This window comes from Spea bombifrons, chromosome 8 (assembly GCF_027358695.1).
Source record: "Spea bombifrons isolate aSpeBom1 chromosome 8, aSpeBom1.2.pri, whole genome shotgun sequence".
Lineage (NCBI taxonomy): Eukaryota > Metazoa > Chordata > Amphibia > Anura > Pelobatidae > Spea > Spea bombifrons.
In genome coordinates, this window is record NC_071094.1 from 45,414,557 (window position 1) to 45,440,462 (window position 25,906).

A 25,906-nucleotide genomic window follows, 5' to 3' on the forward strand; every position below is an offset into this window, starting at 1 on the left:
TTATATTACTGTATACAGCGCTGGGGGGTTATATTACTGTATACAGTGCTGGGGGTTATATTACTGTATACAGCGCTGGGGGGTTATATTACTGTATACAGCACTGGGGGTTACATTACTGTATACAGCGCTGGGGGGTTATTACTGTATACAGCACTGGGGGGTTATATTACTGTATACAACGCTGGGGGTTATATTACTGTATACAGCGCTGGGGGGTTATATTACTGTATACAGTGCTGGGGGGTTATATTACTGTATACAGCGCTGGGGGGTTATTACTGTATACAGCACTGGGGGGTTATATTACTGTATACAGCGCTGGGGGTTATATTACTGTATACAGTGCTGGGGGTTATATTACTGTATACAGCGCTGGGGGTTATATTACTGTATACAGCGCTGGGGGTTATATTACTGTATACAGCGCGGTGGGTTATATCACTGTATACAGCACTGGGGGGTATATTATTGTATACAGCGCTGGGGGTTATATTACTGTATACAGCGCTGGGGGTTATTACTGTATACAGCGCTGGGGGTTATATTACTGTATACAGCGCTGAGGGTTATATTACTGTATACAGTGCTGGGGGTTATATTACTGTATACAGCGCTGGGGGTATATTACTGTATACAGCGCGGTGGGTTATATCACTGTATACAGCGCTGGGGGTTATATTACTGTATACAGCGCGGTGGGTTATATCACTGTATACAGCGCTGGGGGGTATATTATTGTATATATATATATATCTACTATCCACGATGATCTGACAAACATAACCCAAGGGTGTAAAGATGCAGACCTTGTATATTATTATTATTATATTATTATTATATTTTTATTATTATTATTATTTTATTATTATAATTATTATTATTTTATTATTATTATTATTATTTATTTTTATTATATTATTATTATTATATTATTATTATATTATTATTATGATTTAATTATTATAATTATTATTATTTTATTATTTATTTTTTTATTATTTGTTATTTTTATTATTATTATATTTTTATTATTTATTATTTTTATTATATTATTATTATATTATTATTATATTTTTATTATTATTATTATTATATTATTATAATAATTATTATTTTATTATTATTATTTATTTTTTTATTATTTATTATTTTTATTATTATTATATTATTATTATTTATTATTTTTTATTATTATTATTATTATTACATTTTATTTTTACAGCCGCATTATCAGATTCCGAGGCGCTGATAAGACGGCAGCAGAACACAAATACAGATCAGACTTAATGACACCGCAGGAGACGAGGAAGCTGCGCCTGTGAGCTCGCAATCCGTGGCCGGAGCCGTCATAATAACCATAACATTTATTGCATTAAAAATCAAAGTGCGGGGCGTGCGAGAGACCCCCGAGCGCTCTATAGAGGCCCCCCGGAGAAGAAGCATTCTGTGTATGGCGCTGATGACCGGGTCACCTGCGACCTCCTGTCCTTTAGACCTGGGAGCTCCTGAAATATTTCGCCATCAGGTGGTCACCGAGGACAAACGAGTTCCTCTCGGCTTAATATGAAGTAAGCGGGCAGGGAGCCAGGCTCGGGGCTATTGTGGGATCTCGTGTATAAATACCGTGTGGAACACAGGTGTGGCGATTACCTGAGAACACGGCCCCAGCATGGAGCTCCTCGGACTCTCCACCTTACTGCTCGTGGTCTGCGTCGTATTCCTGCTCTATGCTTTAACGCAAAGCAGTCCGAATCCGGGCAAAGCGCGGCTCCCCCCCGGACCGACCCCGCTGCCCGTTTTGGGGAACATTCTTCATCTCAACGGAAAAAAGATCTTCACGTCGCTTGTTAAAGTAAGTGAGAAAAAGAGCTAAAACACGGGGAAAAAGTTTATTTTGTAAAAAAAAAATTCCGACTATAAATACATATTTTTAAAAAATGAGGAGAAAAATTTATTTTTATTAGAATGAACAGGTTTTTTTTTCGGCTAAAGAGATGTACATTTTAAAAAAAAAATAGTCACACAGAAGTTCGTTTAAATCGAATCATTTTGTTGTAAATTTCTAGGAAAAAAATTGTCTATTCGTTTTTAGAATTTAGAATTATTTAGGATTATTTTTTAGAATTTTACTCTTTATTCTCACTCTCTGGCTGTTAACCGACTTTTCGTTTTTAAATCGTTTTTTGCGCATGCTGTAAATAATATACACAGATAATAAGTTATAATTTAACGCTTTAACATATTTTCTATATTAATTATCTGTAGTATTTCACTAACATTATTGTCCAATTCTAGCATATTCCGCTACGTTAAATTACTTAAAGTGTATTAACTTATTTTTATATCTGTTTACTATATTTCTTTAACCGAATTCCTATTCTGCCCGTAGAGATAAATTTACCTCCGTAAAATGATTTATAATAATTGTATTATGTTGCTGTTTTTGGACATTTTCTGTTACTCTGTTATTTGTTTTGAGACGATGATGAGAAGCACATCTTTTTGGCTCCACAAACATTTTGTTCATTATTGGTTAACAAGTTAGGAGAAAATTAACTTTTAGTAGCTTGAGATTTGATATTTTGTTTAATATTTTAATACATATTTTTTTCTGGGTAGATAAGACTAATAATACTGATAAACACAAAACATCTAATAACATATTAAATAAATAGAAAAAATAATAATAATAATAATATTAAAAGAAAAATAATAATAACAATAATAAATAACAATAATAATAATAAAAATGATGACGATAATAATAATAATATATTGAATAATAATAATAATATATTGAATAATAATAATAATAATATATTGAATAATAATAATATATTGAATAATAATATTTAAGGGTCTGCATTTCCCGCCCCTCTAGCTCGGTGAGAAATATGGTCCGGTCTACACCGTTTACATGGGCATGGAGCGAGTCGTGGTCCTCTATGGTTACGAGGCGGTGAAAGAGGCGCTGAACGATCGCGGGGAGGAATTTTCGGGTCGGGGGCACATGCCGCTTCTGGATAAGATAAGCGATAACGGTCACGGTGAGGATCTCTTCCCTCGTTAGGAAGGGCCGCCCCGGTGAGGTGAAGAGGAGCACAGCGTTTTATCTCATTACTTGTTTAATGCTAAATCTTCATCGGCCCATTAAATATCCCCGGGCTTCTGCTCTGCGGGGGCGGCCATTTCCGCTGAAAATACCCCGTCCTCATCTCGCCCCCTTCCCGGCGTTTATCCCCCATTCTATTCTCTATCGCAGGCGTCATCGGCAGTAACGGCGAGCGCTGGAAGCAGCTGCGCCGATTCTCCCTCATGACCCTGAGAAACTTCGGGATGGGGAAGAGGAGCATCGAGGAGCGAATCCAGGAGGAAGCGTCTTTCCTCATCGAGGACCTCAGGAGGACCAACGGTGTGTGAATTATCCGGAGAATATCGACCCCGCCAACAAAAACACTTTATACAGAATCCAAGATATCATTACAAATCGTACCAAACCGAGGCAGATATTTTGAGGCCGAAGGGGGATAAATTTATCAGAGCGCCAATAATTTCATTCCATTGTCAGGAAACAACAAAGGAAGCAATTTGAATCCTTTGTGGGAATGTATAAACTCCGATCTTACAGAAAATGAAGGGTTAAATGGTCCTCTTGTGTTGGGGGCTTCAGCGGTAGGACCACCAGCTCCAGACGGTACGTTATCTGGCAGGAGTTTGGGTTTCTGATCTTTCTTTGGTCTCCGTCTCCCTCGTAGGGCAGCCTTTGAATCCCACCTACTACTTCAGCAGAGCCGTGTCTAACGTCATCTGCTCGGTGGTCTTCGGGAACCGGTTTGAGTACGAAGACAAGAACTTTCTGCGGTTACTCGGCCTCTTTAATGAAACATTTAGAGGCTTCAGTTCAGTTTGGGGTCAGGTGAGTGACACTCGGTTCAGTGTTGGGGAGCAGGTCAGGACAGTTTGACCTAATCCTCCCCAACGTTTGCTCTCTTACAGATGTATAACGTATACCCAAAGGTCTTCGGGAAATTACCCGGACCCCACAACAAGCTCTTCGACGCCATTAAGGGGATAAAAGAATTTGTTTCGGAGAGAGTCAAAATGCACCAGGAGACCCTGGACCTCAACTCCCCCCGAGACTTCATCGACTGCTTCCTCATAAGGATGGAGCAGGTGAGTCCAGCAAGCAGCAGAGAAGCTTCGTTGTGGAGTCCGGGAACCGGGTCTGGTGACGCTCGATAGACGAGGACGGCAAATATTCTATTCTAATATTTATTTCAGGTTTCTGATGGTTTATGTAGAACGCGGATGGTTTTGGGGAACAGCGTAGAATGTGACGTCGGATGCAGTATCATAGAACCCTACGATGGTTGCGTTAGAACGTGGGGAAGATGGGGAGCCCAGGACTCCATCTCGGGATTAGAAAGCAAATCGGGGCGGCCATGTTTGTGTTTTAACCAGAATTAAGCAAACCCTTATTTTCTGCCTCTCTCCCCCTTAATGTCGTCGCAGGAGAAGAACATACCAGACACCGAGTTTCACATGGATGGGATTCTTAACACCACGTTTGATATGTTCGGGGCCGGGACAGAAACTGTGAGCACAACGCTGCGTTACTGCCTCATGATCCTTCTCAAGCACCCGGACGTGGAAGGTACAGAGTCAGCCATGTTACCCCGAAGGGATAATAATAGAGCGAATATATCGGTATCATGTCTCCAGTGGGGATATCTTCCCCAAACTTATGTCCCTTGTTGTCTCCTTTGCCCCTAGAACGCTTACACCAGGAGATTGACCGGGTCGTTGGCAGAAACAGAGCGCCGTGTATCGAAGACCGTTCGCGCATGCCGTACACGGACGCCGTTGTCCACGAGGTCCAGAGATTCATTGACCTCATACCCCTTGGACTTCCACACAAAGTGATTCAAGATGTTGAATTCAGAGGATACTTTATTCCCAAGGTGAGAATCACAAAGATAATTCAATATCAACTCAATGCTTGGCTCGCCCATCTTTTCCGAAAAATATCCAAACAACTGGACGGCCACCATCAGCCGTGGAGTCCAAATGTTTATTGCCCTGTATAGGAAGAGGCTTTGCCTTTATTATATCCCAAACTATTCCGAGACCAGGGCTCAGAATGTCTTCACCTCCCAGAGGGACCATCAGAATAATGAGAGTCTATGGGGAACGGACTTCATTAGCATCGCCATAAAGCATCAGCTCAGTGTGTTTATTGGGTCAAAAGCTGAAAGTTCCTTTTTTCAAACATTTTATTTTATTAATAAGCTAAACAAACGATTTGATGTCTGATTCCCCGCGCTGTAAGACGTTCTCCCTCATTCTCAGGGCACCACCATCTACCCGCTGCTCAGTTCAGTTCTCCGCGACCCCAAGCAGTTTAAGAATCCGAACGACTTCAACCCGGGACATTTCCTGGATAACGAGGGAAAATTCTCCAAGAAAGACGGATTCATGCCGTTCTCCTCAGGTACCCCTCTCTGCCTAAATCCCATCACACACATCCGCATTCTGATGTCACCTACAGCGATTCCATGTCTCTTCTCTCCCACCCCGCAGGGAAGCGGATCTGCGCCGGAGAGGGCCTGGCTCGCATGGAGCTCTTCTTGTTCCTCACCACCATCCTGCAGAACTTCACGCTTAAGTCTGCCGCGGACAGAGAAGAGCTCGACCTCACCCCGGAGATCAGCGGATTTGGAAACGTTCCCCGAGCCTACCAGCTGAGCTTCATTCCGCGCTAACAGAGACCGACGAGGGCGACGTGTTTTTATTATAACAAAGGTAGTGATACGAACAGCCTCCCCTCCCCCACACGCGGCCGCCATACTTCACATAAGCTGTTAGAAAACCTTAAATGGGCTTCTTCATCGACTTTGCTGATTTTGACATTTTATTATTAAAATATTAGTGATATAATTCCTGATATTAATTAATAATAACCGAGGTCTCCCCAGAAAGAAATAATCAGGCAGAAGAGGCCCCATTCATAAATTTACCGGGAATGCTTAAATGTCATGTGATACAAAAGCAGGCACTGATAGGTTGTTGCACAAATAAGAAACTTCTGTAAACGTTTTGTTGTTTCTTTATGTAATTAAACCTTCTGATTAAAAAATGTAAATAATAATTATAATGATAATAGTAATAATAATGATAATAGTAATAACAATAATAATAATAATAATAGTAATAATAATAATAATAATATTAATAATAATAATAATAGTAATAACAATAATAATAATAATAATATTAATAATAATAATAATGATAATAATAATAATGATAATAATAAAATTAATAATAATAATAATACTAGTAATCTATCCTATAATGTGATTGAAAGGTTACAGATATTTTTTGTAATTGGAAGCTCTTTTTTCTGTACATTTAGAGAGATTTTATGATATTCATTTTAAATAAATGCTATTTTATTCTACAAAATGAAAAGCATCTTTTTTTCTGAGCAGAAATATTATAATATTAATAGAATGTGAGCGCCAATAGCCAATAATGCGTATTTGGTTGGGTATATCGATGATATTTCTTCTGTCCGCTTGTTGTTATGGATGGAGTCCATGGAAACCAAATAGAACGGTCGCAAAGTGATTAAAGGGTTAAAAAAGGGGTTAAGAAAATATTATCTTTAACAATTTTAAGATAAGGATTTGTTGTACTTTTCAAAGAATACAGAAGACGTGAAGCTTAAATAAAAATAAATTACACCATGACTGGATCCTTTTAGTATCCATTCAAGAGAAGAAAAACGTAAAATCTATGTAATACATCGTTACAGAGAGTATTGTGATGACATCATAGTATAATCAGGAGCCTCATCTAATCACATGTGAGAAGATAAGGAAAAGTCCCCAAACGTAGCCCTTCCAGCAGACATTTATTATTATTATTTATTATCAACAAAAGCTTTTGAAAACCCCTCTGACCACCGATCAAAAAGTGTTAAAAACATGAATATGGAACAGCGTGTGACGGAGCGCGATGCCCCGTAATCTGCTAAAGAAATTGACCTTATTTACATTACACACGTCAAGTAAGGCCTTAAGGGGTTAAAACACGGAATGCGGTGCTTATACTGAAGTGCAGGGTAATCATTTTATCCCAGATCTTACATTTCCATTGAAGAACGGAGAAAGAAACATTATTAATATTATTATTATTGGGTAAAATGGCACTGACATATTCCATGGCGCGGTACGATGGGTTCACAGGACATAACAAGCGGGCAGAGAGAAGAGGTACGGAGGGCCCGGCTCAGACCAGCTCAACGGGCTTCTGAAGGAACGAGCGCTTTAATCCGCTCCGAAGCCCTCGAGGGTGCTTGTGGCCCTGGAGACGGCGTTTAATATGAAGTCATCTGCCGGGCGGGCCGTTTGGGACGGGTATAAATACCGGCTGCTAATACAGGCGCGGCAATCGGTGGAGCTTATGGCTGCAGAATGGAGTTCCTCGGACTCATAACCCTGCTGCTAGCGGCCTGCGCCATATTCCTGCTTTTTACCCTAATGCAGGGCAGAGAGAAGGGGGGCAAGTCGAGGCTTCCCCCGGGTCCCACTCCGCTGCCGGTATTGGGGAATATTCTACAGCTGAGTGGGAAAGAGGTCTTCAAATGCTTCATTAAGGTAAGGCAGGGGAAGAGACTTTTTGGCTTCCGCCCCGGAATGCTCACATTAACTGAAACAATAGTCCTGCTAATCGCCGGCCGACGAAACCCCCGCGAATATCTAAACAGTTCAGCCCAGTGAAAATTCCCTGCAAAAACAGAGTGGAATCCCAGCAGGGGTGGACGAGGCATTTGGCCCCCGTCTAGCCGCCCGTTTCTCCTGCTGTAATGACTGGTCTGAGCTGACGCTTTATGGCGATGCTAATGAAGTCCGTTCCTCCATAGACTTCCATTAGACAGAGAGTCCAGCTGGGTGATTAAGACTGAGATGTTCTATTGTATCCCACAGACTGTATGAAAATGAGCATCATACAAATGGCTGTCTAAAAACATATATTATGGGGCAAAACTACACCTGGGTTAAAAAAAAGGGCAATAATTTAGAAAATAATTTTTAATCTAACACTGGGAATGAGACAATTGGGTGGAAGTTTCTCTTTAACAAATCGCTTGTTTATGTAAATGTCGGAGAATAATCCTCTTAGTCAACACAATGCCGCTCCCGTAGCGCTCTATTTATTATCGCTCTATTTATAAAATGTTTTTCTTCATGGAAGACGCCCTGGGAAATTAAGTGATTTCTCTGCTTTATAAATGGAATATTTAATGAATAATTAATTATAATCTGAATTATAATTATAATTCGTCGCGCGTGGGACGGGGCTGGGTGTGAAGTGGAAGTTATTTGTGAAACTGCTTCATACGCAGAACTCGGGCTTTTTCTCAAACGGACACGAAGCGTTTCTCGTGCCAGGTTTGGGATTCTGGAGCCGTATGTCTATCCCATGCATGTTTAATCCCCTCACTGTATTACCCTCTACCACTTCTGCTGGGAGGCTGTTCCACTTATCCACCACCCTCTCAGTAAAGTAAAACTTCCTTCCATTCCATCTCAGCCTCCGGCCCTCTACTGTTCGATTCCGGTCTCTTGCTAACTTATCTCCTCTTTGAGTAAACGCAGCAACAAACCAAAAAGGCTGAATACGAGTTCTTTTTTTTAATTAATGGTACAAACAATATAATAATGTAAATATCTACTCCGCTAACGAGCGCAGGGCACGGTTCCGGTGCGTGCTCAGACAGGCCAGCTCGTTCTCTCTGTTGGGATTAATTCCTCAAAGTTGGCCGATTGTCAAGAACTCCGGCTCGGTGTATGAGGAGTGTCAAAGTCGGGGTCAAAGTCAGGGGTCCTCAGGGTCGGGGGTCCTCAGGCAAGATCAGCCGGTACCTCCCATCCCACAGATTCAATAACCCAAGGCAGGGGGTACAGCAGGAACGTGGCAGGAACTGAGAACTACCAGACCCTACAGCAGATCAGGAATCCCTCGCAGACGGGAACCAGCAGCGGTGGTGGAGTCCGGTCAGGACAACCTAAAAGGTCTAAGCCGGGGAGTAACAGAGATAAAGAACTAGATGCCAGGAGCACTGAGTATGAGTGTTAGTGTTTAGTCTAAAACTAATTTTGCTCACCTTGAGCTTTAACCGGTCCGCTCGCCTGCCCGCCATCCTCTGGCTCTCTGCCACCTCTTTCCTTCTGACCTGAAGCCTCCTGGAGCTCCGGACATTGAAACGATGACGTAATTACATAAGTATGGAGGCCACAGATGGCGTCCAGCGGCCCGTACGGAAGCCAGTGTCCAAAGTCTGCATTTTCTGTCCCCTGTAGTTCAGTGAAAAGTTTGGTCCGGTCTACACCATTCACGTGGGCATGGAGCGAGTCGTGGTCCTCTGTGGTTATGACGTCGTGAAAGAGGCGCTGAATGACCGCGGAGAGGAGTTTTCTGCTCGGGGACGCATGCCGCTGTTGGAAAGGATAAGCGATGGCGGTCACGGTGAGGATGGCCGGACTCCGTGTCCCCTACTTCTGTCTGTGCTGCCCCACAGGACAGATTCCGTGTCTCATAGCTCCCTCCAGTCACCCACCAGTGGCAGATAGGTCTCTCTTTATATTACCGCTTTACTGATTCTCTTCCACCTGGTCTGTTGCAGGCGTCGTTGGCAGTAACGGCGAGCGCTGGAAGCAGCTGCGCCGATTCTCTCTCCTGACCTTGAGAAATTTCGGGATGGGGAAGAGGAGCATCGAGGAGCGAATCCAGGAGGAAGCTCAGTTCTTAGTAGAGGAAATCCGAAAAACCAACGGTGAGTAAATTTACCGCGTCTGTTTTATCAAAGGAAGGGCTAAAGTTTCTCAAACACAAATGGAATGATGGCAACAACACAGACAACGTAGGGTTAGAAGTGTTTGAGCTCGTTGAGTGCCATGTAAGGCAAGCCATTGGGCAAAACAAGGACTCTTGGAAGGAAGGGCAACCTACAGTCTCCTGAGCCCTCACGCCATCTGGTAGCTAAAATACCGGTGTATACTGGCCTCATAGCCCCCAAACAGCTTGTCTGTTCCATCTTTGCCAGTAAACTGCTGGTCAGTACCCCAAATGGTTTGTCTGTGTCATCTTCTGTGTCCCCAAACAGCTTGTGTTGGCCATCTTTTTGTCTCAAACTGGTCTCAAACGTACTTTCACATACACATTCATGCTAACCCGCACTTATACATACATACTCATCCTAATGCACACACATGGTCAGTACAACCTCATTGCCTGGTGCCGCACAAGAGGCCAAGCTCTTGTCAGTAATGTCTCGGTAAGGACAATGGGGGTCATTAAAACACATTTTGGAGAAAGGGTTGTCTTGAGGTTGCCATGGGTCAGGGCTAAGGCAGAACCCAACCAAAATACATAGAAATATGGAATCTGACGGCAGATAAGGACCATTTGGTCCATCAAGTCGCTCCGTTTTTCCTGCCTCCTTAATCAGTGGTACATCTTCATACGATAAAATGTGTTCATACATTATATGTATCGAATAATATCAAAATTCATATACCCCCCCAACCTCAACACAGTCGAAAGAAAGCTGATTGTCGTATTTCAGTGAGATCTGTTTATTCTTCTGTCCCAGGTCGGCCCCTGGACCCCACTTTCTATTTCAGCAAAGCTGTGTCCAATGTTATCTGCTCCGTGGTCTTCGGAACCCGGTTTGAATACGAAGACAAGAACTTTTTGAGATTGCTGGGGCTCTTAAATGAATTATTAAGAGGTTTCAGTTCTGCCTGGGGTAAGGTAAGGACTATATAGATCGACATCCCAATAACATCACACGGGACTGTCCCTTTAACCCATTAAACAAGTCATTGCCTTGGGTTCCTTTGTGGTCTGTCCTCCTGAAACGTGTCACCGCCATTAAGTAAAATGATTATTTTCTTAGATACTTCCCAGTTCTCTCCAGCACGTGCTCTCTTACAGATGTATAACGTATACCCAGAGGTCTTCGGGAAATTACCCGGACCCCACAACAAGCTCTTCAATGCTGTGAAAGGACTAAAAGAGTTTATTACGGAAAGAACAAAAGCACACCGGGAGACCCTGGACCCCAACTCCCCCCGAGACTTTATCGACTGCTTCCTCATAAAGATGGAACAGGTGAGGCCAGCAAATAGCAGAGAAAACTCTTTCAGGTCAAGTCTTTTTGCACTCACGCACACACACATAGAGACACAGACATCCCCACAGGCATTCACACACACATACAATCTCCATTAACATGTCAGCCTCATCCGACACACAAGAGCAGCCCAAACAACATACAAAACCAACAAACACAAATGGCCTTAACTTCCCTCAATGGGCCAAATCAAGAAAGCATCCACGGCATCGCTGCAAACGCAAGCGAGCAAAGAAGTCCACATCTGGACTCGCCTTTACACTTGGGGTGATCCCCAAGAGATCCTCCAAAGGGCGAAATAACATAAAGAGGGGTTTAAGAACAACTCCACCGAATACAGGCAGCCGCTCAACAGCCTCTCCTACGGTGCGTCCCCACTCGGGAGTGTCTCACGTCTTCGCTCTCGTGCCATTACGGGGGAAAAGATTTACATCAGTCTGATCCGACCACAAGGCCGCCCAGAGACAAAATACGAGGCAAATTTCTCCTTCAGGAGGGAACCAACAACCCTAGATCTACATTCTGGCCTTCATTGCCCTCATCAGTGGGATGTAGTTGCCCCCCTCTATGTGATTTGACCCTTGGGCTTCACCTTACATGTAAAGGTGGTCCAGACATGGACCTTCATCTTCATAGATGGATCCCAACTGTGTTTCACTGAAGCGAATGCTGATGAGCTGGTTGCATTCTGGTTTTCCGTAGTGATCCTCATAGAAGTATGAGTTCAACTGTCCTCCAAACTCCCTGTTTAGTGAATATACCCCGCCACATGGTGAGATAAAATTGTGTCGTTTGTTCCAGGAGAAGGATATCCCGGACACTGAGTTTCACATGGACGCGCTGGTTAACACCACTTTTGATATGTTTGCGGCCGGCACGGAAACAGTTAACATAACCCTACGTTACGGCCTGATGATTCTTCTCAAGCACCCGGACGTGGAAGGTGTGTATGTGACGGACTGCTGGGGCGCGCATGGCCTTCAGGCCGGGTCTCCTGCTGTCCGGTATATTAGAGCCCCCTCCTAACAGGCAGGGGCATGAGAGGGCTATTGGGGGGGGGGGTGAAAACTTTTACCCATATCCTAAAAATCCCACAAATTGCCATTCTGTCCGCCAGAAAAGTCTGTCCTGAGGTTCCGTGGCCAGTGCAATGTTGAGTGTCTGATGTGTCCACAGAGCGAGTTCACCGCGAGATCGACCGGGTCGTTGGCAGAAACAGAGCCCCGTGCGTAGAAGATCGCTCGCGCATGCCGTACACGGACGCCGTCATCCACGAGATCCAGAGATTCGTGAATCTCATCCCCCTCGGCATTCCGCACAAAGTGACCGAAGATGTTGAATTCAGGGGATACTTCATTCCAAAAGTGAGAAAACAAAACTATTCTAATTTTCCCTTACGAAAAATTACTGCACTTTTTTTATATTGCAAACCTACAGTTGTACTTCAAAGTACTGTAACTTTATTGCATTTGTTCTTCCGTACAAAAATAACTGCAGTACAGTGAAGTACAAATGCAGTAAAACTGCAGTAAAAGTGCAGTATTGCAGTTTTTTCATGTCCAAAAAACTGCAGTATTACTTCAGAAAAAACTGCAGTATTTTTTTTGTAAGGGATTATTACTCAAAAAGACAAAAAAAAAGAACAAAAAAAAAGCTAATCAACACCTCCAGACATACAGCGTTCATGTCTCTAGGTACAAGTGGGCAAAAAGGCCTTTCTAGGGGATTGCTGGGTTCAGCTCTTCAACTGAGCCTCCTGGATGTGCACCTGTGGTAAAGCAGGCCTGCTGGACCTATTTATACCTCCCACGGCTGAAGAAGCCTGCTAGGCTGCCCTGTAATGGTTAAAATTTGCGACAGTTCTAGGCAGGACGGGCTATTGAGTTGCTGCCCGTCCAGTTGGGTTCTCGTACCGTCCGCCCCCAAGTGTGAAGGTGAGTCTAGATGCGGACCCCCTTGCTTACGAGTTCCTTGGGGGAATAATAAATGCCCGCTATTGATTAGGTTGGAATGTATGTTTTGGGGCTGCCGGTTCCCTTTCTAGATTGATCTTCCGTCCCGTTAATTCGGTTTCTCCTGATTTTTTTTTTTAGGATACCACGGTGTACGTAGTTCTCGGCTCCGTCTTAACGGACCCAACGCAGTTTGAGGAGCCGCACAACTTCAACCCAGGGCACTTCCTGGACGAAGAGGGGAAATTCTGCAAGAAAGACGCATTCATGCCGTTCTCCTCAGGTATCTGCATTTTCTCGAACACAATCTGAGATTTCACATAATTATTAACCGCTCCTCGCGCTGGATTCTGTCGGCTCGGGCAGTCATTTTGTGACCCCGACAGCTTTCCCGGTGATTACAGAATATGGAGAACGGATTTCCCATTCCTTATTTACTATAGAAACAGGAGACACCATATGCAAATAAACCCCAGCAACAAAGTATAGTTAATTTGCATATGGAGCCATCACAGTGATGATAATTCCAGAAAACCAATGGAAATTCCAACATCTAGACAAATTCATAAAAATACAGGCTAGATACATTTGGTGATTCTGCCTCAAAACTGCTCTGCTTGGATATAAATGGCCATAAAACTTCAAATACTATAAATGAGAAAAAAATCACTTTGTGGCTGATTCCAGATACAACTATGGCTGAATTCCTCAAAAAAAGACAGTCAACCAATGGGTTTCTTTATATTCTGCTCGTATGTTTCTGCCCCAAAGCCCCCCGTACCACCATGTGTGACCATCCGCAAGGTCCTGCACACGCGGGAGCGCGATGATGGGATTTGTCTTCTGTCTCCCTACAGGGAAGCGGATTTGCCTCGGGGAAGGCTTGGCTCGGATGGAACTCTTCCTAATGTTCACCACCATCCTTCAGAACTTCGCCCTCAAGTCCCCCGTGGACCCAGAAGACATCGACCTGAGCCCAGAGATGAGCGGGTTTGGAAATTGTCCTCATCCCTACCAGCTCTGCTTCATCACGCGATAATAATTACATTTTAGCCGCCGAGATGTTATGTGGGTGGAGAACCAGGAAACCGCCTCGGCTTTATTATATAGTTTATTATATATTCTAAAGTTTATTATTCATTAAACCTTTGCTGTTCTGACAATGCGGGTATTAAATTGTTAAATTAATTTGTGGTTTCATCATCGTTAGCTGGCAGATTATTCCCCCCAGACCTAAAGTAATGAGAAGTCTATACGATATCTGTCTCTAATACTCCATATGCAAATTATTTAGATGTGGACTTAATAATCCTTGACAGCCACCAAAAGCATAATTGGGGCGAATTCCCACCTCTGTTTCCCATGATCCCTCAGTGCAGATGGTATCAGAATCCCATTGGTGAGCCCGAGCAGGAAGTTGTTAGCCGCTTCCTGTTCTCTCCCGTCAGCCCAAGCAGGAAGTTTAACTTGTAAGCCGTTTCCTGTTCTCTCCCCGCGTTGTTTTAGCGGACGGCACACAAGTCTCTAGCGCTAGAGATTGTTTCCAGCCGTGCAGGTCCCTCCGTAACGCTATTATCACAGATATCTCAGGGCGACGGGCGATTTATACCCTGTGATGGGGCAGCAAGATGGCGGTTCCCGCAACAAGGAGTAACAAAGTTTTTTTCCCCTCTTAATACTTTAATGAAAAGAAAAAATATAATATAAAATATAAAAATAACCTTAAAAAAATAGTCAGGTTTTTATATACCATTTAATTATAATATTTAATGTACTTACCTAAACGTGAACATTATTGTGTCAAAAAATAAAAATAAATAAAAAAAATATGTAAAAACTTTTTTTTAAATATGCCTCATATGTATCAAAATGTAATAAAAATGTATTGGAAAAAAAAAACTTGTCAGGTTTTAACGTTGATGGATTTCAGTGAAAAACTCGCAGCGAAAGGGTTTGAAAATAATGGAAAGTTTTAAAAATTAAGAGTAGAGTAAAATGTAAATGATTTTAAAAAACATATTTGAAGTCTTTCATCAGTGATTATTTTTGTTCTTTTTTTGACTGAATACTTTTTAGCATTTTTTTTTTTTCCCACCACCTCCGTGACGGGTCCTGGGATCGCATTTTTACTGTTAAACCCGAGCCTTCTTGTAAAAAAAGCAGGATTTGTTATTTGAATGAGAGCAATAGTTTTTTATATGTCATTTTATACAGATGAACATTCTATTTTGATCTGAGAGCCATTAAATGTTTTTTTTGGGGCAATAAACACTCTTTATGATGGGATTCCTTTAAGGTTTATGAGGCTGTGTGGCGGATTTTTATTATCTAAATTGTGGCTGTTTTATAGATATATATATATGTAGTGTGGTGTGTGTATGCGTATGCGTGCGTCTATGTGTATATATATATTATGTATTATATATTACATATATTCTCTCAGCTGGAAGAAGATATTCCACATGAAATAGCTATAAAATACTTGAATTGAGTATTCCTTCTATTACAAAGCCCTCACAGCTCTTGCGAAATCCGTAAACGGACTAAATGATTTTGCAATTTCTTGGCTGCGTTCTTTGTGGATTGAGGTTTTTAACTGAAGTGTTTTGTTTTTCTTTCACGGCAAAGGTCAGAAACTTGGAACATTTCACACCCCTTTCGTTCTGAAGATACGACGTTTTGTAAATGTTTAACATTCTATAAAATCCTGACAAAAAAACAAAATCTTGTATTTTATCCAAACTTCCCACAAAAAGGACCCGAAAAGTTGACATAAATGGAAATCGGGGGAATGAATCTATTATATATGAAAAAATGGAATGAATATATATATATATTGAGATACATAAACTATATGAAGACTTTACATATATAAATGAATAAATATATAATAAGTGAAAATGTACATGTGCAAATAAAATAAACTTTATTTAAATAAATTGAGTAAATATACAAATAATATATGAAAACTTTAAATATATAAATAAAGAAAAATATATATTCATATATAAAATAAATGGAGGGGATATATATCTACATATATATACTTTACACATATAAGTGGAATTCATAAATATATAATAAATGAGAACTTTACATAAAGATCTAATGAATATATAAATGTAGCATATATATATATATATATATAGTATATAGCATAAAAAATAGTATTATCGGTTATTTGGTCCCCAAAATTTTTAAATCGATATTTCTAACCATTACTAAAAAAAACACAAGATATTTAATGACTAATGCAAGGTTTTTTTTCATTGTTCCTAGAGGGTTTTTAAATCAACCTTTACCTGTTTTTTTAAAAAAAAAAAAAATTAATAAATCATCAACCTTTCCAGAGAAATAATTATTTAATGATGAAAAAAATTGGACTCATTCATAATTTATTTCGGGAACGCTTCATTGTCATGTGACATAACCTTAACAGTAGAAAAATATAATGGCAGATCTGCGAAGGTTTATTTTCTTGAGAAGGTCCAATCCAATGTCTTGTCTAAGAAGTACAGTCATTGATGGTAACAGCAGCCAATCACAGCGTTCCGCTACCATATACGTGGCAAGTGACTGCTTTTGGCATACTTAAGTACACTTCCTGTTTCAGAACGGACAGGAGAGGGAGGGGAAATGACACCGAAGTCTGATTTTCTAACCCCGATAACGAAAGAATGCCTGCACTGATTTTCATGCCGTAAAACGCGTCGGGGTGCTTGCAAAATGTACTCTATTCTGCGTTTCACTGAGCCGGATGAGTGCAGTTCGTCTTTATGTCGCTTTGTTTGTGCTGTTCCCCTGGCTCTTGTGTTTGTGTTGGTCGTGTACCAAGCCCAATGCCCCAGTAACATCTGTACGTGGTGTTTACCCAGTACAGGTGGTGCAATGATCCCTTTTTTATGACGACTATGAAAGGACGGGTATATAAGCTCCGTGCCTCCCTGCTGTCAGCCTCCTCGGCTTCTCACCATGGACCTCGATGGCTCTGTCACCCTCCTTCTCGTCTTCCTCCTCACCTGCGTAATCTTCCTGGCCAAGAGGAAGCGTCGCGGGAAATTGCCCCCGGGTCCCACTCCTCTGCCGTTCATTGGAAACATGCACCAGGTCAAGATAAATGACCTCATCAAGTCCCTGGTGGATGTAAGTCTAAGAAAACCTTCGACTGACCGTAGCGTAGAGTTCTAATGAGTATCCCTCCACACGACATGCAGCTGGGAACTAAACCCTAAACATGTATGTGTATGTAATCGCGATCTAATGCGAGCTATAAAAACCTGCTCCATGGGTATCTCAATGATCTGTGCTTCGTTTTAATAGATAGTTTTATTCTCTTATCCCAAGTGTCCCTGTTTAGTTTGGTTAGTCCCTCTTTGCTCCCCTGATGCCCCTCTTTTCTAGGCTCACAGTAATATGAAGGGTTGTAGATAAGTGGAAGAGCTTCCCAGCAGAGGTGGTAGAGGGTGATACAGTGAGGGTATTAAACATGCATGGGATAGACATACGGCTCCTGAATCTAAGACGAGACCAACGACCGATTAAGGTTTGAGTCTTCACAGTAGGCGAAACCCGCGACTAGATGGGGGGCCGAATGGGGCCGATCTGCGGGCGGGTTCTGATTTCTATAACTGAGATGCTCTGTTGAAGCAGCGTTTCTTCCCTTCGCCAGCTCAGTAAGACGTACGGCCCCATGTATACCTTCCACCTTGGCTCTCGCCCCACGGTGGTGCTGTGCGGGTACCAGGTATTAAAGGAGGCGCTGATCGACCACGCGGAGGAGTTCAGCGGGAGGGGAGACTTCCCTGCCGTCCAGATGTACAGCAAGGGAAACGGTAAGAGGTCTCCCGTCAGACAGGCGGCGTGGCTTCATTTCTTTCTAAATCATTCCTATTTGGAGAATTTTGGAACTTTTTAATGGCTGCAGCCGCAGTATTTGGGGTTTATTGTCTTGTCAGAGATTTGGGTTTGTTTTCTATGTAATAAGCAGCTGGACAGCACATGCCTCCCAACTGAACTGAGACCCCAAATCTCTGTGCCCCTCTTTTCTCCCCTGATGCTCCAATTTCTTCTACAGACACCCCTCTGTCCTCTCTTCCCCTGACGCTCCTCTTTCCTCCCCTAATGCCCCTCTTTTCTCCCATGATACCCCCTGTTTCTCTCCTGATATCCCTCTTTCCTCCCCGGATGCCCCTTTTCTTCCCTCTATTCCCCTTTTCCTCCTCTGATGTCCTATCTCTCCTCTGATGCCCCTCTTTTCTTGGATGTTTGCTGGGTATGAGGGGATCGCAGGGTTCTACAGCCCTAAAAGCCCCGATAATGTGTATAGAAACAGCACGACGCCTTTATAAACAACGTCAATATTTTGTTGCCCCTTTCCATACAGGAATAGTGTACGGCACGGGTGAGAGGTGGAGGCAGTTGCGTCGTTTTGCGATCACCACCTTGAAGAACTTCGGAATGGGAAAGAGGAGCCTGGAGGAGAGGGTGAAGGAGGAGGCCCAGTACCTGATAGAAGAGTTCCAAAAAAGTGAAGGTATCTGCCATGGCGATTAGTATATTTTTACAATAAGTCTTGAAGAATCCATATCTTGGCCCAAAAAGTCATTTTCTCAGAATCTGCATCTTAGGAGACATGAATGACTATGTACTAAGAAACTGAACAGGAACTTATTCTACATCTCCATCCTCCACCTGTGTTCAAGCAGGGGTATGTTTACAGAGGACTGAATTGTGGTGGGGTATGGAGATAGGCTCATTGCACCTCCCAAATATTGTATTTTTTAACGGACATTGGACAGAAGTTAACACGGTGATGGGGGGCAGGGAAACGGGGCTTCTGGGTCGACACACTATGGTCCTTTTTCTTGACAGGGAAACCCTTTGATCCAACGTTTGGCTTCAGCTCAGCCGGGTCAAACATCATCTGCTCCTTGGTGTTTGGAGACCGCTTTGACTACAGGGACAAGGAGTTCCTCAACCTCCTCTACCTCATCAACAACAGCTGGCACTTAATGAGTTCCACGTGGGGCCAGGTGGGCAAACACAATGATTTATGGGGTCTATGCTAAGCCACGGGGCTCGAGGTCCCATGTCCTTCCTATATAGACTACAAGGAGAGCATTCCAGATGGATCTTCTATCTGAGACACATGTGGACATGTACAAGACGGCCATTTCCATGTGGGGAGCTCCTTAAATAGGACCCACATATATAACATCCATAAAATAATGGTTAATCATGAAAAAAAACACCAAAAATCTTGGCTCTCGGATGACCGGACAGCCATAAATTGATATGTTTGGGGTGTTTGGTCTTCTCTTTGCAGCTACTGTTTGTGTTTCCTAAAATCATGCAGTGGATCCCCGGTCCCCACAAGCAGATATACAAGAACTACGTCAAACTCGGGGCTTTCGTGGCCAAGAGACTTCGGATGAACAAGGAAACTCTTGACCCCAACAACCCTCGGGATTTTATCGACTGCTTCCTCATTAAAATCGAGCAGGTATGGACCCCCCCCGGACCCGCGGTATTTTGTTAGAAAGTAAAGAAGGACAGGAATGGTAAAGGCTGGGAAAAAGCGTTAGTCTAGGATTGGGTGAATCATTGACCAAGAGATGGCTGAAGGTCGTCTACACTTGGAACGGTCGGTCGCTGGCATGGCTGATATTCTAAAAAGTTTCCGGGTCAATTCTGGGCCGTCACTTAGTGTTGCGCAGACACAGGGTCCCTTCTTGCCCGTTGGTGCCCCATATGCACTAAGGTCTGATGCTGCAGGACATATTGATATCTCTTAGCCTTTCCTGCAAACCATTCCCTATTTTAGTTGCTCTCTTCTAAACTCAATTTCCACCTGGCGATGGGGTCTCCAGAACCGTACCCACTACTCTAGGTGAGGTCTGACCGGAGATCTGTTAAGGAGCGGGTCAAAGGTGAGACGTCTCCAAAGTCCTGGTTTGTTGTCCACTCTTCTTGACGCCCCCATATCTTCTGTGCCGCAAGAGTACGGAGAGAACCGCTCACGATCTCCATTACCCCCCACTACAGGAGAAGAAGAATCCCCAGAGCCACTTTTGCTATGAGACGATGCTGAAGACAACGGTAAATGTGTTTTTTGCCGGGACGGAGACCGTGGGGTCCACCCTGAGATACGGCTTCCTGATCTTACTGCGGCACCCAGAGGTAGAAGGTAAACCAACGCATTTTGGGAAGGAAGCTCCTTACAACATTCTTTGTTTAGAAACTTTTTTTGTCTAAATGGGGAGAGGGGTTTGCTTTATGACGAATGGCCAAGGAACCCCAAAGTAGTAATTGGAGACATAGAGCTGTCAGGTTCTAGGCAAATATTAAGGTCATTCCTGGCTGCGCACAGGTGATCCAGTTGCTGGTTTAGTCACTCTCATGCGATAATGATATTGGCAACCAACCGGAGATCTACCATTTTTCCCCAAATCCCATGGAAAGGAACCCATGGAACGGGGTTATCAGATTTAAATAAGCACTATATATATATGTATCAGAAACCCTCCTTCTATGTTTCCCACATGAGCCACCATCTTACTTTACCTCATGATCCCCATTAAGCAATCTCTCCCCTATCGTTAAGTTGCTGGTTCTTGCTGATTGGTTCAGGCAGCCTTTGTAAGGGTCAGGGGGAGGTGTAACCTGGGGTAATGGTGGCTTTCGAGTTAAATGTGCCCGTTTGTCCCGTTTCTTGTGTGGTTCCCATCAGAGAAGGTCCATGAGGAGATAGACCGAGTGATCGGCCGAGAAAGAAGTCCGTGCATGGATGACCGAAGCAAGATGCCTTACACGGAAGCCGTTATTTACGAAATCCAGAGATTCGCAGACATCGTCCCCATGAGCGTCCCTCACACCGTCACCCGGGACATCAAGTTTCGGGGATACGACCTGCCAGAGGTGCGTTCATTTGGAGTAGAGCGTTGAACAAGGTCTACGCGCCGGTTACGTCCCCAGTCGCCGTAGAAAGCAGCTGAAAATCGCTCCATTTCTAGAACTTTACCCCAGAATGTTTCTGTGTAAATAACGGGCATTTTTTGCTACCGTTGCCAGACATTGAAGCTGACACACAATCCTCGGCAGGCGGGCGTCTCTCCGACGGTTTCAGAACAGCCTGTTCTGGAGGTAGTCGCCGCACGCCCTACACATTGTACCGGGGCTTGTGATTGGATCGTTCCGCCTGTCCGTGAATCTCTCACCTGCTTTTTAATAGTGGTTGCCGGATCGGCAGTTTGCGAGCTTTTATTTCTTAATTCCCTGGATCTCCGCCAACGGAGGATTATAATTTAGATTTTATACGGGGGGACATTTGCCCCACAAAGATTAGGCAAAGGTTACGCTTCTGGGCTACCTTTTGACCAATGAAATAGTGAATATTTAACTCATGACGTGGCCCTCGAGGGGAAACGAGGACAGATTCTTGCTATGTAACAGTTTGGGTCACAGTGGGTGACAGCCCTTTGTATGATCTGCGTCCTTTCACCGTTAAAAGGTTTGGGGTAACATAACATTATGTCATCTCTGTTACCCTGCATGGGGCAGATTGCGTAGACAGTTAACCCCTTAATACCTTTAGCCCCTTTTGTCTCAATTTTCTAGGGTCTGAACATCATGCCCCTGATTTGCACGTCCCAGTACGACCCCACAAAGTTTAAAAACCCCCAGGCTTTTGACCCAACGCATTTCTTGGACGAGAACGGAGCATTCAAGAAAAATGAAGCGTTCATGGCGTTTTCGGCAGGTATGGAACCGGGATGCTGTGTTGGGAAGCTATAGGTGTATAAAATAATCTAGGTATATATATAATAACGTATATATAGTGTGCAGGAGAGCTGGATGTGTGTTATGGGGTATTATGGGAGAGCTGGATGTGTGTTATGGGGTATTATGGGAGAGCTGGATGTGTGTTATGGGGTATTATGGGAGAGCTGGATGTGTTATGGGGTATAATGGGAGAGCTGGATGTGTGTTATGGGGTATTATGGGAGAGCTGGGTGTGTGTTATGGGGTATTATGGGAGAGCTGGATGTGTGTTATGGGGTATTATGGGAGAGCTGGGTGTGTTATGGGGTATTATGGGAGAGCTGGATGTGTGTTATGGGGTATTATGGGAGAGCTGGATGTGTGTTATGGGGTATTATGGGAGAGCTGGGTGTGTTATGGGGTATTATGGGAGAGCTGGATGTGTGTTATGGGGTATTATGGGAGAGCTGGATGTGTTATGGGGTATAATGGGAGAGCTGGATGTGTTATGGGGTGTTATGGGAGAGCTGGATGTGTGTTATGGGGTATTATGGGAGAGCTGGATGTGTGTTATGGGGTATTATGGGAGAGCTGGATGTGTGTTATGGGGTATTATGGGAGACCTGGATGTGTTATGGGGTATTATGGGAGAGCTGGATGTGTGTTATGGGGTATTATGGGAGACCTGGATGTGTTATGGGGTATTATGGGAGAGCTGGATGTGTGTTATGGGGTATTATAGGAGAGCTGGATGTGTGTTATGGGGTATTATGGGAGAGCTGGATGTGTTATGGGGTATTATGGGAGAGCTGGATGTGTGTTATGGGGCATTATGGGAGAGCTGGATGTGTGTTATGGGGTATTATGGGAGAGCTGGATGTGTGTTATGGGCATTATGGGAGAGCTGGATGTGTGTTATGGGGTATTATGGGAGAGCTGGATGTGTTATGGGGTATTATGGGAGAGCTGGATGTGTGTTATGGGGTATTATGGGAGAGCTGGATGTGTGTTATGGGGTATTATGGGAGAGCTGGATGTGTGTTATGGGGTATTATGGGAGAGCTGGATGTGTGTTATGGGGTATTATGGGAGAGCTGGATGTGTGTTATGGGGTATTATGGGAGAGCTGGATGTGTGTTATGGGGTATTATGGGAGAGCTGGATGTGTGTTATGGGGTATTATGGGAGAGCTGGATGTGTGTTATGGGGTATTATGGGAGAGCTGGATGTGTGTTATGGGGTATTATGGGAGAGCTGGATGTGTTATGGGGTATAATGGGAGAGCTGGATGTGTGTTATGGGGTATTATGGGAGAGCTGGATGTGTGTTATGGGGTATTATGGGAGACCTGGATGTGTTATGGGGTATTATGGGAGAGCTGGATGTGTGTTATGGGGTATTATGGGAGAGCTGGATGTGTTATGGGGTATTATGGGAGACCTGGATGTGTTATGGGGTATTATGGGAGAGCTGGATGTGTGTTATGGGGTATTATGGGAGAGCTGGATGTGTGTTATGGGGTATTATGGGAGAGCTGGATGTGTGTTATGGGGTATTATGGGAGAGCTGGATGTGTTATGGGGTATTATGGGAGAGCTGGATATGTGTTATGGGGTATTATGGGAGAGCTGGATGTGTGTTATGGGGTATTATGGGAGAGCTGGATGTGTTATGGGGTATTATGGGAGACCTGGATGTGTTATGGGGTATTATGGGAGACCTGGATGTGTTATGGGGTATTATGGGAGAGCTGGATGTGTGTTATGGGGCATTATGGGAGAGCTGGATGTGTGTTATGGGGTATTATGGGAGAGCTGGATGTGTGTTATGGGGTATTATGGGAGAGCTGGATGTGTGTTATGGGGTATTATGGGAGAGCTGGATGTGTGTTATGGGGTATTATGGGAGAGCTGGATGTGTGTTATGGGGTATTATGGGAGAGCTGGATGTGTGTTATGGGGTATTATGGGAGAGCTGGATGTGTGTTATGAGGTATTATGGGAGAGCTGGATGTGTGTTATGGGGTATTATGGGAGAGCTGGGTGTGTTATGGGGTATTATGGGAGAGCTGGATGTGTGTTATGGGGTATTATGGGAGAGCTGGATGTGTGTTATGGGGTATTATGGGAGAGCTGGATGTGTGTTATGGGGTATTATGGGAGAGCTGGATGTGTGTTATGGGGTATTATGGGAGAGCTGGATGTGTGTTATGGGGTATTATGGGAGAGCTGGATATGTGTTATGGGGTATTATGGGAGAGCTGGATGTGTGTTATGGGGTATTATGGGAGAGCTGGATGTGTGTTATGGGGTATTATGGGAGAGCTGGATGTGTTATGGGGTATTATGGGAGAGCTGGATGTGTGTTATGGGGTATTATGGGAGAGCTGGATGTGTTATGGGGTATTATGGGAGAGCTGGATGTGTGTTATGGGGTATTATGGGAGAGCTGGATGTGTTATGGGGTATTATGGGAGAGCTGGATGTGTTATGGGGTATTATGGGAGAGCTGGATGTGTGTTATGGGGTATTATGGGAGAGCTGGATGTGTGTTATGGGGTATTATGGGAGAGCTGGGTGTGTTACGGGGGTCTTTGTGGGTATAGGAGATATGCTTATTAGACATGTTCCCTTCTGTCTCTGCAGGGAAGCGGATCTGCCTCGGGGAAGGTTTGGCTCAGATGGAGTTGTTTATTTTCTTCACCACAATACTTCAAAACTTCAGTCTGAAGCCCCTCGTGGACCCCAAAGACATTGACATTACGCCTGCAAGCAGCGGCTTAGGAAACATCCCGTGGCCCTATAAAATGTGTCTGATCCCGCGCTGAGGGCCGGAGTAATGAATGTGTGATAATCTGCAGGGCGGAATAAACCGGGCTGAGGGATTCATGATTTTTATTCTTTTGGGGTGATGATAATAAAGCTCTCTGCATGCGCCGCCGCGTCGTTATAACACGTGCCGCCGCCGCTGCGTATAATGTATAGCTACACTCCGGGCATCGTATGGATCAGTGGGGCATTTTTATAGAGAGCCATCGGGGGTAAAGCCTTAAATGTGGAGCAGTCACCATGGAAAACAATACGATGCTCCCATACCTGCCACATACCCCTGTTAGCTTGGCCAGTCCCTACCCCCAAATACATGATGCCTTTCTTTCTCCTCCCATGATGCCCTGCTTGCTGGGTATGAAGGTATCACAGGGTGCCCCTCTCTCCTCCCTTGATGCCCCTCTTTCTTACCCGGATTCCCACCTTTCTTCCCCTGATGTCCCTCTTTCCTCACCTAATGCCCCTCTTTCCTCCCCAATGCCCCTTTCTCCTCCTCTGATGCTCCTTTCCTCCCCCGATGCCCCTCTCTCCTCCTCTGATGCCCCCTTTCTTCCCCTGATGCCCCCCGATGCCCCTCTCTCCCCCACTGATGCCCCTCTTTTCTAGGAGGTCAGAATGTTTGCTGGGTATGAGGGGATCGCAGGGTTCTACAGTCCTAAAAGCCCCGATAATGTGTATAGAAACAGCAGGAAACGGCTTTATAAATTAAACGGGGTAAATAAACCCCATTATTATTATAGCCACACCCACTAAAGCAAGAGCGCCCCCTGGCTGTTTGGATTGTTGGGAATATCTCTAGCTATTTAGTACTTTGCTGTTTGATTCTTTATTGTGTTTCTGCCATTTTACTCTTTCTTCTGAAGATTGAATCACATTAAAAAAAATCAGAAACTTTTAAGGAGCTTTTTTTACGTTCTACAGCAAATATATTTAAGTGCCATCTTTTTTTTTTGTCACATGACATTAATGGGTCCCCGGCAAAAATGTATGGCATTTTTCTGGGAAGGGTTTGAACGTCGTATTGTTTGCCAGGACAGACGGTACAGAATCCCAACAGAGATGGTAAAGTTGATGAAAACCTGGAGGCGACAGATCCCCGACGGGGCGTGCTAAGGGGGCTGGACCCCCGAGCGTTTTAGTTTAGGCAGGTGTCAAAAAAT

At 43.8% G+C, this 25,906-nt stretch overlaps 2 protein-coding genes across 2 annotated transcripts; both read left to right on the forward strand.

Annotated features, from left to right (window-relative positions):
• The first annotated feature begins 1,666 nt into the window (after positions 1 to 1,666).
• On the forward strand, positions 1,667 to 14,197 carry LOC128503948 (uncharacterized). The gene is made up of 18 exons (XM_053474143.1): positions 1,667 to 1,855; positions 2,885 to 3,050; positions 3,266 to 3,415; positions 3,759 to 3,919; positions 4,000 to 4,176; positions 4,516 to 4,657; positions 4,777 to 4,964; positions 5,353 to 5,494; positions 5,584 to 5,760; positions 7,450 to 7,664; positions 9,372 to 9,537; positions 9,695 to 9,844; positions 10,664 to 10,824; positions 11,008 to 11,184; positions 12,008 to 12,149; positions 12,383 to 12,570; positions 13,300 to 13,441; positions 14,016 to 14,197. Exons 1-18 carry the CDS (start codon positions 1,673 to 1,675, stop codon positions 14,195 to 14,197), a joined length of 3,009 nt encoding a protein of 1,002 aa, XP_053330118.1. The 5' UTR covers positions 1,667 to 1,672.
• A 2,933-nt stretch (positions 14,198 to 17,130) lies between these two features.
• On the forward strand, positions 17,131 to 24,854 carry LOC128502700 (cytochrome P450 2F3-like). The gene is made up of 9 exons (XM_053472590.1): positions 17,131 to 17,301; positions 17,828 to 17,990; positions 18,542 to 18,691; positions 19,030 to 19,190; positions 19,484 to 19,660; positions 20,203 to 20,344; positions 20,888 to 21,075; positions 21,775 to 21,916; positions 24,564 to 24,854. The coding sequence occupies exons 1-9, from the start codon at positions 17,131 to 17,133 to the stop codon at positions 24,743 to 24,745; spliced, it is 1,476 nt and encodes a 491-aa protein (XP_053328565.1). The 3' UTR covers positions 24,746 to 24,854.
• The last annotated feature ends 1,052 nt before the right edge of the window (positions 24,855 to 25,906 follow it).